The 13114-nt window shown below is 45.2% G+C and overlaps 1 protein-coding gene across 5 annotated transcripts in view; it reads right to left on the bottom strand.

Moving 5' to 3' along the window:
- Positions 1-1764: 1764 nt before the first annotated feature.
- LOC127000894 (arrestin domain-containing protein 17-like) overlaps positions 1765-13114 on the bottom strand; it is a 65320-nt gene continuing 53970 nt past the window's right edge. For 4 of the 5 annotated variants that reach the window (XM_050865030.1, XM_050865018.1, XM_050865010.1 and 1 more), the window contains exons 3-8: positions 8290-8406; positions 7976-8020; positions 7223-7440; positions 5779-5961; positions 4716-4901; positions 1765-3933 (exon numbers count right to left, since the gene is read on the bottom strand). In XM_050865030.1, coding sequence (XP_050720987.1) covers positions 3760-3933; positions 4716-4901; positions 5779-5961; positions 7223-7440; positions 7976-8020; positions 8290-8406 — 923 coding nt within the window. In that variant the 3' untranslated portion in view covers positions 1765-3759. The remainder of the gene's footprint in view (positions 3934-4715; positions 4902-5778; positions 5962-7222; positions 7441-7975; positions 8021-8289; positions 8407-13114) is intronic. The other variant, XM_050865038.1, reaches the window with a different exon arrangement.

Here is a 13114-nt window from a genome sequence, read left to right as displayed (position 1 = left end):
GACATGTTTGTATCAGAATGGTGGCCATGCGTTGTAGTGATCGGCGCCCCTTGCCACCACCAGCCCTGGAGACCTTAGGAGTTATGAATGTGTGGGTCTCTTCCATGTTTGATCTAGGCGACCAACGCATTAGTGTTCCTCCTCGCTTGTGGGTTAGTCGATAAGAGGGTGCCCTTGGAAACCATAAGACGCTAAGGTTACACTTATGCTGCATTTGGTTGTGTGCTCCTGCGCCTGTGCCACAGCACACCCATGGCCTGCGGGACAACGATTGCAATGAGTGCTGCGAGAGAAACGCAGCATGGTATGCCTCTAGCCTTATTGCTCGAAGGTTGATATATATATATATATATATATATATATATATATATATATATATATATATATATATATATATATATATATATATATATATATATATATATATATATATATATATATATATATATATATATATATATATATATATATATATATATATATATATATATATATATATATATATATATATATATATATATATATATATATATATATATATATATATATATGCTGAATTACAATCAGTTTTTTACATGCGTTTTCCATTATACAATGTGACTGCCCACTCCTTTGCCTTTTCCCTTGGCCACCCCAGCTCTTGGAACAGGACCCCCCTACCCCCAGAAGGCCCGCCCCGCCCCGCCAGGAACTGTCACAGTGCTGCTGCCGCTGGACTGCCTGGGCGTGACCACCGCTGCTTCAGATACACATACACGACAGTCATGATATAAACATAAAGATGAGTTAATATCATTGTGCGTTGCATGGTTAGCACTAATTATAGCCATGCAGCCCACTTGATGGCGACGACACAACTACTGAATTGTTTTCCTCGTGTTCCATATTTTTAAGCTCAATTATGACTTATGAAACTGCTCTAATCCTTGAATCACTTAAATGCTCAAATATTTTGCGATAAAGCAGTACGCAGTGCACTTATCAGTAAACAAGATTAAGATAGCGTGTTCCCGGCCCCTAGCAGTGCGCCGCGCAGCACTGAACAGTGAATAAGTGTTTGCTGGGCCACACACGTTACTGCCGATACTTCCAGCATATTATGTATATTGTAAAGCCAATTAAATCCAGGTGTTTGGCATTAAAATATAAATTACAGAACACTAAATTTTAAATGTTATATCATACATTAGTGTGGGAATTTTGAACGAATTAAATGAATGTATAATGTTGGTATGCCTGAGGCCGCCTTGTCCGAGACCGAGACGCCGATCGAGTCCTGCCGCTGGTACAGTGTGGTGGTGTCGTGGCGGGGAGAGTGTGGTGTGGCCTGCCTGCCTCGCTGCCATCTTGTCCTCTTATCCTAGGTTAGTTTCTCCTTGAATTTCCGTTGTGTGAAGCAATGTTTGAACTCTAAATCAAGGATGAAGTGAAGACTCCTTCGGGATAGCCTTTGTAAACAATATACTTAATGTATTATGTACTCCATTGTAACTTACGAAGAAGACATAATATACGCCCACCACTACGTATTATACATCACCAGCTGTGGGAGAGAGTTTTAATTATGCCGATATTTCCTGTAACCTAGAGTCGAGGTCACAATAAGAGGTATTGTTCTGCTTGGTGTTTACACGTGTGAACTTGTGAGGGTGAAGCCGTCGTGCTGTGCTGCCAGGACGGCGGAGGCTCTTGGTGTGGGGGGGAGGCGGGGGCCTTGTTCAGGGTGACGCCGCGCAGCAGGTGTTCGTCAAATGATGGACAAAGACACTTCCATAGAAATTTATTTAGAAATATGTCTACAGGGAAAGTTATTGCTGTGGAGAAACTGACATTAAACCTAACGCTACTTGGTAATAGTAATGCATTTGTACACACACACACACACACACACACACACACACACGAGGCATACTTCTTTATTATTAAGAAGATGACAGTGTATAGTTATAAGCAAAAGTCAACTTTAATTTGAAATGAATTGTGAAACATCAGTATGTAGGAAGTTATGTGCCGGCAACGTGACCATCGCACGGCGAACTCTGTCATTGTCAACCACATGTACGGGAAGGTATGGCACCATGATGGTTGTTGTGTTGCCCATTAGTGATGAGGAGTCTTGGCTAACAGTTGGATGAGGGAATGAAAACAGACATTCGTAAACCTAGCCGCTTACTTAGATAAGATGAATGAGTCTAGTGACTTACAAAACTGACACATCGCGGTGACACGATTTGACGAATATAGTTAAACACTACCGTGTGCTGGGGCCACCTAGCACTGGCGGGGTGTGGCCCCGACAGGTGTCATAGAGAGGGCTGAAGGGCGGACTCACACACACACACACACACACACACAATGTGGTCCGCCCTGCTCAGCACTTCCTATCTGGATTGTCACATCAGCAACCACCGGGACTGCTTCACGCGGGGACATGGTGAGGCTACGGTCTTGTAACCTACTCAGTCCTTTACACGGACTTGGAAGTGATGTCATGCACGGTTGTTATCTTTGCAGTCATTGCAGCAACGGTATATTATCACAGTACCACTGTCTGTGGAGTATCTAGCTCCTTGGGGCATGATCTTGATAAGCGGCGTGAGAAGCGTGCCAAGCACACGTTTTATTAATACAGTGTAATAATGCAGCAGCGGCGAATTTTGCATAGTGGCAAAGTATTGAAACGGCCAAGGTCAAATGAAGTATAAGCCTTTGCATTGAGCCCATCATCGAAGGCCTCACTTGAAGACCACGCGTGGCTTCTCGACTACAGCTGCTGCTGTAGCGGCGGGCACGCTGCGTCCCAAGGAGCGGTGCGCGGCACGCCGCAGCCACCACTCCGGGGCACGGTATATACAGATAATAACGAGGCACTTCCAAGTACATGTGTATAGTGTATGCAACTAACTACCGTTCTCTTTTCAAATTTATATACGTAATAATAGACAACAATGATTGTCTTAGTAATTATTTTTGTATTAGTAATGATAATATTTATTATTATACATAATTGTTTATCATTATTATTATTATCAATATTACCATTATTATCATTGTCACCATAATTACTATAAAGCTGAGTTTTACAAAACACGGTCTCAATGACTCAGTGGACCGATGTCATCGTTCCTGGCAGGCCCTTTGAGCATGTTCTGCCCCTGCACACCTGGAGCGCATTGAGCTTGAAATCAAACGTTTGGAATCACATCTAGCCACTCCCCAGTGGTCAGCCTCACGGCCCGCCTCCCTTGGCTCCCCTTCCTGTTCCGCCGCTCGTGAATGGCGTGAACCCAAAGGAATGACTTAGAGGGGAGGATGTATGCAATGAGTCACCGGGTGGAGGGGGCGGAGCTGCGGTTACAAGAAAACAATAAGCTGCTCCTGTCTTCAAGAGAATTATCATCTTGCTTTACTGGCATCATTGTCGTTTCATTCCTATTTGTTTGATTAATTATGATCGATGCTTCTCTATAGTCACAATGGTTACTGACCTGAGAAAATATTAACATTTTAACAAGGAAACATTCGCCATGCCATATGGTCTTTCATATCCAGGATAAAAATAAAAAAATCCCTTGGGCTTGAGGGAGACAGGAAGACGGGGACGGACGGCACAGGCAGGAGGGGCCGCGAATTAGGTCAGGGCTAGAGGGCGGGGCGAGGGTGTGCGTTGCAGTAAGGCCTTGGGTGCGAGGGGCGGGGCAGGGATTCAGGACAAAGAGGTTGCTAGAGATTCCGGGGGCAGGGGGGCGGTGCAGGATATCACTCGAAGGACTTGTTGTTGAGCCAAGGCCTGAAGATGGGCAGCGCGTCTGGGTACTGGGCGCCTCGCTTCTTCTTCAGCGTGCCGTCGGAGTTGCGGTAGGGGTAGGTGGCCATCATGATCGGCAGCTGCAGCCTGATCTCCTTCTCCAGGTTGTTCGGCTCGATGATGAACTGTAGGAAGGAGGTGACGTAAGGGAAGAGGAGGATGAGCAAGGTTTGCGTCCAAAAGATAAAAGCATTAAGGGATTTAGTGAGATTAGAGAAGAGGATGATGGCCAAGGATATGAGGAGATGATAATGAGTTACTTGTATGATTTGGTGAGCGAGTAGTTTATAGTGCCAAAGAATTACTCAAAGGGATTGCAAAATGTGTTAAATAAGTGAAGAATGTGTTTTGTACAGTCAGTGAAGACGGTTTAATCTGCGAACAATATATCTTCGCGTTTTTTATTGTTGTGATTTTTTATAGTTTTCTATTGACTTGTTTCATATTGCCCAAAGAGCAAATTACGGCGCAGTAGTAATGTGCATAACCATTTCTTTTACGTTATTCAACTGACTGGAGAAAAAAAAAAAACACTTGGCTCTCTTTTATTTGAGTATATCCGGTAAATTAGGAAATGCTATTGATATGAACTTGATAAAAATACACACACACACACACACACTCACACACACACACACACACACACTAACATATGACACTCCTTAACTCAAATTTATCATCTTCCAACACTCATCTAACCCCCTCAACACACACACACACACACACACACACACACACACACACACACACACACACACACACACACTCTAACATATGACACTCCTTAACTCAAATTTATCATCTCCCAACACTCATCTAACCCCTTCAACACACACACACACACACACACACACACACACACACACACACACACACAGGGGGGAAGGAAGGAGGAGGAGACACTCACAAACACGTCGTACTGTATGCGGATGAGGTGGCAGCCGCGGAGGTTAGTGGGGGGCAGCGGGGGCACGTACAGCTGTTCGTACTTCCAGTCATCCGTGTCACTCGGCTTCACCTTCCCCCGAGACACGGACGACAGCTCCCGCGTCTCCGTCTGTATCACTTTGCTCTTGGACACGTATTGGATTGTCTGTGCAGGGATAGACGGGGTTAGTTTCTCGGCGTGTTGAGGGTGAAGGAAGGGAACCAGAGGAAATCAAAGGAAAGGAAGGAGAGGAAAGGAAAGGAAGGGAAAGGAGAGAAAGGAAAGGGGAGAAGAGAAGGAGAGGAGAGGAAAGGAAAGGAAAGGAAAGGAAAGGAATACTGGAACAGAATAAGAGGTGAAAGTGAGGAAATGAAGTGACGGATAAAAAGCTGGGAGAGAAAAGAAGGAAATGAAAAGGACGGAAAGGGAAGGGAAGGGAAGAAAGAGTGACAAGAGTATGATAAAGGTTACATAGAGGATCGCCAACTTAGGAAAATGGGTAGGGAAATAAAGACAGCAGAAAACAGGGAAAATATGATGAGATTGACATGCAAAATTGACATATATATGTTTTAATTTTAATGACAAGTGTATGTGCATTTAATTAAGGGCTGGTAATGTAATACTGAACTGGACATTAACTTATTGACCGACAAGCTGATTGACTGTCTGTTTGTATACCTAAGTGAAGCAGTCATGGATGTTGTGGATGAGAAAATACTAAAAAATATATTCCGAATAGCGCACAAGGATGATTTTTTTTTTACAACAAAGGAGACAGCTCAAGGGCACAACAAAAGGAAACAATAATAAAAAAAAAGCCCGCTACTCGCTGCTCCTAATATGTATACAGTATTGATCTAACTGCTTGAATGAATGGACGATTAGGCTATACCCTCACTGAGTAACTGACTATCACTCTACTTCTGGCTGGAAACGCAAAGAAAGTAAATTCCGTATAACACATGATGAGTATATAGGACTGAACTGAATGAATGAACAAGTGGCTGAGAAGATGGGTGACAGTGACTTCGTGGGTTACCTCAGTCAGGCACGCTCGGGTCTTCTTGATGGTGACCTTGCTCTGGTTCTGCACCCGCGCCCACACGCTGATGGTCTCGCCGGGCACGTAGCCGCCACGGTCCAGCCTGACGCGGCACGATATGGGGCCCTTGGAGAGGCATGTCATACCCAGGCTGTGCTCAATCTCGCAGTGGAAAGGTTGCTGCGAAGAGAGGGGGAGGTGAGGCTGGGGTGGAGGGGATGCTGAGGGTGGGAGTTAAGGTGATAGTGAAGGTGGGGGTTGAGGTGATGTTGAGGGCGGGAGTTGAGGTGATGCTGAAGGTGGGGGTTGAGATGATGCTGAGGGTGGGTGGTGGCGTTTGTGGTCTGGGTGATGGGGCTGTCGTGGAGGGAGGAGGAGGAGGTGAGGGTGGAGGTGGTAGTGACGATGAAGGAAGTGAAGTGTTAACTGTGGAGAGAGGAAGAGGGAAGGGTGGTGATGGAGAGAGGGGGGTGGTAGTGTTGACCGTTGTGAGGGAGAGGTTAAGGTGGAGGATGGTGAGGGTAGGTGGTGTTAGCTCTGGTGAGGGAGAAGTGATTAAGAGAAGTGAGTTTAGTGTTGGTTGTGGAGGGAAGCAGAGGTGAGGGTGATGGGGAGGGGGGGTACTAGTGTAGGATATGAAGGGAGATGAGATAGTGGGTGAGAGTAAGGAAGGTGGTAGTGTTTCATATTACTGCTGCGTGATATAGCAGTGTAACGGGCCGCCTGCCGTGTCAGTGAGATAGTGATGGGCGGGGTGCCTTACCGTATCAGTGTGACGCATGGTAGTGCTGGGATCTGCTAGACGTGTTAGTGGCCACGACCTGTATTAAAGTGATTTTTAGTGGTGTTAGGAGTCACTTGGTGTATCGGTGTGGTCGCTAGGTGTATCAGGTTGCCTTTAGCGATAGGAGAGGGCTCTTGCTTTGTGACTTATTGTGATGGAAGGGGCCGTTTGCTGCGACACTGTGCCTCAGTGGTGTGCGGGGATGCTTGTTGTGTTTGTGTTTGAAAGATCAAGGCAATGGTGATGGAGAGGGAGGTTGTGTTGAAGGATCTTTTTAATTAATTTTTCTTTATAGATGGAAATGGTATTGAGTAACATGGAGTGTATTTCGCGATACTGATGTCGTTGCCGTCTATTTTTTCCATCCTTTTTATGTTGTTAGGAATGATGGAAGAACCTAAGTCTGGATCCTGGATAGTTCTTTCGATAGGTTTAGTGGTGAGGGATGGTGGTGATGGTGAAGGTGATAGTGGTGCTCATGTAGATTATTATAATATATTCAAGATATTGAAGATCAGAGCAGATTAATATGCTAATTAGGGCGTTAGGGATGAAAGTGCCGATAAAAGCGTGGATGTTCGGCCTTTGCAACACATGGATGAAGTACGAGTGGATACACAGATGGAGACACGGATACAAGCGCCCTCGTGTCCTCACCGCCAGGATGGACGGCTCCACGTTGAGGTCGATGGGGTTCATGACGATAAACACTTGCTGGTTCTTGTGGGTGAGGCTGTTGGGCTCCCGGAGGGCGGCCTTGCAGAAGTACTGGACCCAGCCGTGCTTGCCCAGGAAGGTGGAGGGCAGGCCGAGCGGCAGGCCCAGCTTGAAGGGGAAGCTGTGGATGCCCGGGGACAGCAGGATGGGACCTTGACCTGCGTGTTACAGGATGGTTAGCGTCCTGTCAAGCACCTTCCGCACAACTCTTATGTATGACCTTTAGGCTTAGACTCAACACCAGTGGGAGTAAACAGGAAATATTAACAAGAGTAGACACACATGGAACACAAGAGCAATGGCAGCAGTTATGGAGATAATTAATACACCAGCAGAAATAAACAAGAGGTATATGAACACTAGTAAACACATAACATGGTACACAAGAACACTGTCAGCAGTTATGTTGGCGAGATCTTGTGGGCGGCGGTTATAATTATAGCACGACCTTTGTTATTATTAGCCACACGGCGCAGGGCCTCGCGACCGACGCTGGGCCCTCCACAGGCAGCATTAGTCTCTACTCTCGCTCGCTGGATTAGAGGACGAGGATATAAACAACAACAATATGTACACTCATTAGTGGCGAGAGGAGCGTGAGGAGGCGCGGATTAATCAGTTAGTCGCGTGAGAGAGTGCCGCCGCGGGACCTGTGGGACATTGGGTTTGTAAGGAGTGTGGAGGGAGACTTACCCCGGGGTGTCTGGTCCTCCTGGGGCTCCATGGGGTATCGCTCGTCTGCAAAGAGCGGGTGTTACTGGGGCGGGGGCCACGGGGACATAGGGTGGGAAAAGTTGAATCGTCTGCCGCTCCGATTCCCCAAACATGACACCGATGGGCTCTAGCGAGGACCTCAAGTTACGTTCGGTTCCCTTTGACTCTATTCTGATTCCCTCATCTCCTGTGAACCTTCCCTCCCATCTCCTAGTGGTGACCTGTGACCTGGCCCCTTACCTGCCTCACTCCAAGCTCAGCCCCTGCCTCAGTCCCTTCCCTCCCTCACTCACCTGGCTCGCCGAGGAGACGCATTCGGAAGTCGATGTAGTTTTCCTTATCGTTGAACACTTGTTGTCGACGATCCGTCACGCGCACCACGCCCTCGCCCACCACATGGAAGTACACACCTGTTGGGGGAGAGGGAAGGTGTCAATAATCATGAGAGAGAGAGAGAGAGAGAGAGAGAGAGAGAGAGAACACCAAAGTTTAATGGAAAAGTAAGTTAGGTGAAAAATCCTTCTCAATGCAATTTTTTCAGGAAAGTTTATTTTTTCACCCCTTTCCTACCTGAGAGAGAGAGAGAGAGAGAGAGAGAGTAGGTCAGTCAGTCAGTCAGTCAGTCGGTGTTGATCAATCGGCAAAAGAAGACAGAAGGGGAGCTTAAAGAAGAGCGACCGTCAGCCAGACACAATGTTTAGAACTGTAGGCGAGGGGAGACACCCGAGCTCGTGAGTCATGCGGGGCAGCGGAAGGGGAGAGAGGTGTGTTTATAGCCTGGAATCCAATAGAAACACTGAAAGGAAATGGAAATACAAAGTCAGTGAGGTAGTAGGTCATCACGCGGAGAAAATGTTCATGCACGGATTTTATATAAAGGGTGAAACATTTGAGTATCGGTGTAAGAATTAGGTGGAATACAAAGCAATAAAAAGACAATGATATGTGGAACTCGCGAAGTGACACGCAAGTAAACTGATGAAAACCATTTAGATAGTTTACCAAAGAATAGATAATTATATAGTTTAGAGAGTAAATAAAAGTATCGGTGTAAGAATTAGGTAGAATACAAAGCAATAAAAGGACAATGATAAGTGGAACTACTAAGTGACACGCAAGTAAACTGATGAAAACCATTTAGATAGTTTACCAAAGAATAGATAATTAGAACTGATGAAAACCATTTAGATAGTTTACCAAAGAATAGATAATTAGATAGTTTAGAAAGAAAATAAAAGGTAGGATAGGAAGAGAATGATGAAAACCATTTAGATAGTTTACCAAAGAATAGATAATTAGATAGTTTAGAAAGAAAATAAAAGGTAGGATAGGAAGAGAAGTTTGAAGCAGAAGGCGAGATATCGAGTAACCTTGTAATTATAATGTAAATTGATGACCAAATCTATATGGGGAACTCTTGAGTCTGATGAGCAGGTAAACTAGTAAATGTAAATGTCGTAATCAAACTGTATAGAAAGAAAATAGTAGGTAGGAAGGGAAACGTTACGAGACGATGTAGGAAAAAAAATGGAGTAAGTATAATTTAAACGAGGACAGAGAGAGAGAGAGAGAGAGAGAGAGACCTTTCACCTACTCTACTTAGTTATACCTAACCTTTGACTGAAGTGCCGGCAGGTATCAAAATAAATTAATTGCATGCGTCGCTACAGAATAATAACTGATTTTTTTTTTGCATCGTTGAAGCACACAGGAAACATTTAATTATATCTTTCAATTACCGTAACGCAGCTAACTTTCAACTATTTTTTTTACAGCAGATGAAGCAGCCAAGGGTAGAGAAACCTAAGAAGCCCACGGTATGTATTATGCATTATCTACTTTGTTGTCCCACGTATGTATATTTTCGAGTACACGAGTGCATTTCAGGAGCCGTTTGCTGCCTTACTTTACAGACATTTCTCATTTTCGTATCCTTCCAGTTTTCATCATGTCCATTTTGACCCATTTTCACTTTCCTTCCCTTCACCGCTACCGTATGCTGCTCACCTTCGTCCCTGTTATATATATTTCTCCCACTCTTTTCGTATCTTCCCATTTTTCATACCATTCAATCCCTCTTTCCTCCTTTTCCTTCTCTTTCTTTCCTTTCACCCATATTATTCACTGCTTCCACTCCTTCATCCGTACAGATATTTCTCCTTTTCTTTCCTTATCTTTCCATATCTCCATACCATTCATTCCCTCTTCCTTCCTTTTCCCTCCCTTTCCTTCCTTTTACCCATACCGTTCAGTGCCTCACCCTTCTCTCCGTACCTTTTACACCCTCTTCCTTCCCTCACCCACCCACCCAATGACCAGCCAACTAAGGAAGGGAGTAAGGGAGGAGGAGGAGGAAGGGGGAATAGGGGGGAAGGTCACCACGAGCAAGCCTGAGTTCAAAGGTGGCCCCAAACGATAAGGTCACTGGGTTATGGTAAACAAACACGTCGGTCTTTTGTTACGTACGGGACCGAGTGTGTCATTATGTGGTGATTTTACGGTGTGTGTGTGTGTGTGTGTGTGTGTGTGTGTGTGTGTGTGTGTAGGGGGTCACGTAGAGGAGGTTTAAATACTTCCTTCCTGCTGTAGAATTCATCGGTCACAGCTCCACCCTAGTACTTGACCTTTCTCTCTCTCTCTCTCTCTCTCTCTCTCTCTCTCTCTCTCTCTCTCTCTCTCTCTCTCTCTCTCTCTCTCTCTCTCTCTCTCTCTCAGTAGAAAGTGTCCACCGTTTCTTCACTACTATAAATGGCAATATGGTGTTAACTTTCACACCTACACCACCACCATCACCACCACCATCACCACCATCACCACCACCATCACTTACCCCACCACAAACAGCCTACAATAACATACGTCCCGATCACGTCTCCCCCAGTCACCCACATTCCTGCTCTCATTGTCTGGCATCGGGAAGAATGGTAAGAATGAAAGGAGAATTTGGAGAAGGAGGGGAAGCGTGAGGTGTAAGCCAGGTAATGGGATTTAGTGTGCACGCATAGGTATAGTCGCTACACAGGTATACATTGGTAGGCGATCACCTGTCTTAACCCGGAAGTGACCCAGTCTTGCTTGAAGGTTCATGGGCTCAGTAATAGAGGGTTAGAGATGGGTTGGTGGAGGAATAGGCGTATGGTAGTGTGCATGGGGTTGGTAAGGGAATGTGAAAATGTATGTATTGCAAGTCATTCAAATTTCTCTCTCTCTCTCTCTCTCTCTCTCTCTCTCTCTCTCTCTCTCTCTCTCTCTCTCTCTCTCTCTCTCTCTCACACACACACACACACACACACACACACACACACACACACACACACACACCTGGTTTAGTTCTTTCGTAACAGAAGTGAAACATTTTTATATTTGTGCTAGAAACATATTTTTTTCACCATTGTGCTTAAAGATCACAAGTGTTGCCCCCTTTGCAGAGAGTCGTAGTCAGTTTGTGGAAAATCATCGACCTGTCATTAACCTACTTGCTAATTGGTCTGCTAACTATACTAACAATCTAACTACCTGTTTAGCCAACTATCATATATGGTTACACGCAAACGGGGAAAGTAACGAAAATGGAAATGAATGAGCGAACCAACAAATTACGCACCAAACTATTTATCGAACCAACAGAGTAAGTAACGAGCCAGTCGTATCACTCACTCTACAAACTACTTAACGAAATCATTAACTTGTGAGCAATTAAATAAACGGGCGAGCCAGGTATTTTTACGGTAAAGGAAACAGCTCAAGGTCAATAAACAAAGAAAAAACACATACACACAAAAAAAACCCTGCTAATCGATGCTCCTTTAAAACAGATAGGAGGGCCCAGAGGAGAGGTCAATTTCAGATAGAGGTGAAATACTACTCCCCTCACTAATTATATAAACTACGTAACGAGGTAAATTAACATGCGAGGGATTAAACGAACGGTTACACACCAAACCATCCAGCTAACCAACAGATGAACAAACAAACCAATCACATCACTAATAATTATACAAACTACTTCGCGAGATAATTAACTTTTGTGTACCAACTGGACATAACGGTCATGACGCCTCCCTCGCCGCTAGGGAAGTGTGGGCCAGGGATTACAAGGCGTGGGTGTGGGCGTGGGTGCGAGGGTGAGGGGTCAAGTTAGGGTCACTCCGGGCACAGTATGTGGGTCACGGGTGGAAGTGGGCAGGGAGTGTGTGTGTGGGGGGGGGGTGACGGGCCGGGAGGGCGGTAAGGTAAAGTAAGGTAAGGTAAGGTAAGGTAAGGTAAGGTAAGGTAAGGTAAAGGGCCGTAGGGTAGAGGCGTTTCTTTCTTCCTCCTTTCTCCTTTCTTCCTTCTCCTCCTCGTCCTTTTCTCCTTTTGTCCTCTCTCTGCTTTTCTGCTTCCTCCTCTTCCTCCTACTTTTTTTGTTTCTTCCTCCTTATCAGCATTTATATTTTTTTTCTATTTGTCGTTTTTCGTCAGCTGTTTCTTTTGCTCCTCTTCCTCTTCCTCCTCCTCCTCTTGTCCTCTTTCTTCCTGCTTCTTCTTCTTCCTTCTCTTATTTTCTTGCCTCTTTCATCATCATATAATTTTCTATTTTTTTTCATTTTCTGCAGCTGTTTCTTTTTCTCCTCCTCCATTTCCTCCTCCTCCCATCATCTCCTCCTCTTGCTTCTCTTCTTGCTTCCTACGGTTATGGAAGCTGCTTCGGGGAAACTCTCTCTCTCTCTCTCTCTCTCTCTCTCTCTCTCTCTCTCTCTCTCTCTCTCTCTCTCTCTCAAGTAAACAAAGGGTAAGGAAAAGCGGGCCGACAAGATGCCACAAGTCGTGACATCGTGAACTTTACTATTGCTCCTCCTCTTCCTCTTCTTCCCCCTCCTCTTCCTCCTCCTCTACTCACTCTTACCGCTCTCTCTCTCTCTCTCTCCTTTCCTTGCTCTTCCTTATGTGCCTATCCTTCACACACTTCCTTCTTCCTTTTCTCTTTCTTCCGTCCGTTTTGCTTCACTGCTCCACCCCCTACACACACACACACACACACACACACACACACACTTTCTTCTCTCAAAACCTTCGATTTCATCTCCTTTCCTTTGCATCCTTCCATCCTCCTCACTTTCCCTTCTTCTTTGTCCGTCA

Source organism: Eriocheir sinensis, chromosome 2 (genome assembly GCF_024679095.1).
Source record: "Eriocheir sinensis breed Jianghai 21 chromosome 2, ASM2467909v1, whole genome shotgun sequence".
Lineage (NCBI taxonomy): Eukaryota > Metazoa > Arthropoda > Malacostraca > Decapoda > Varunidae > Eriocheir > Eriocheir sinensis.
This window is presented reverse-complemented; position numbering and strand designations above follow the sequence as displayed.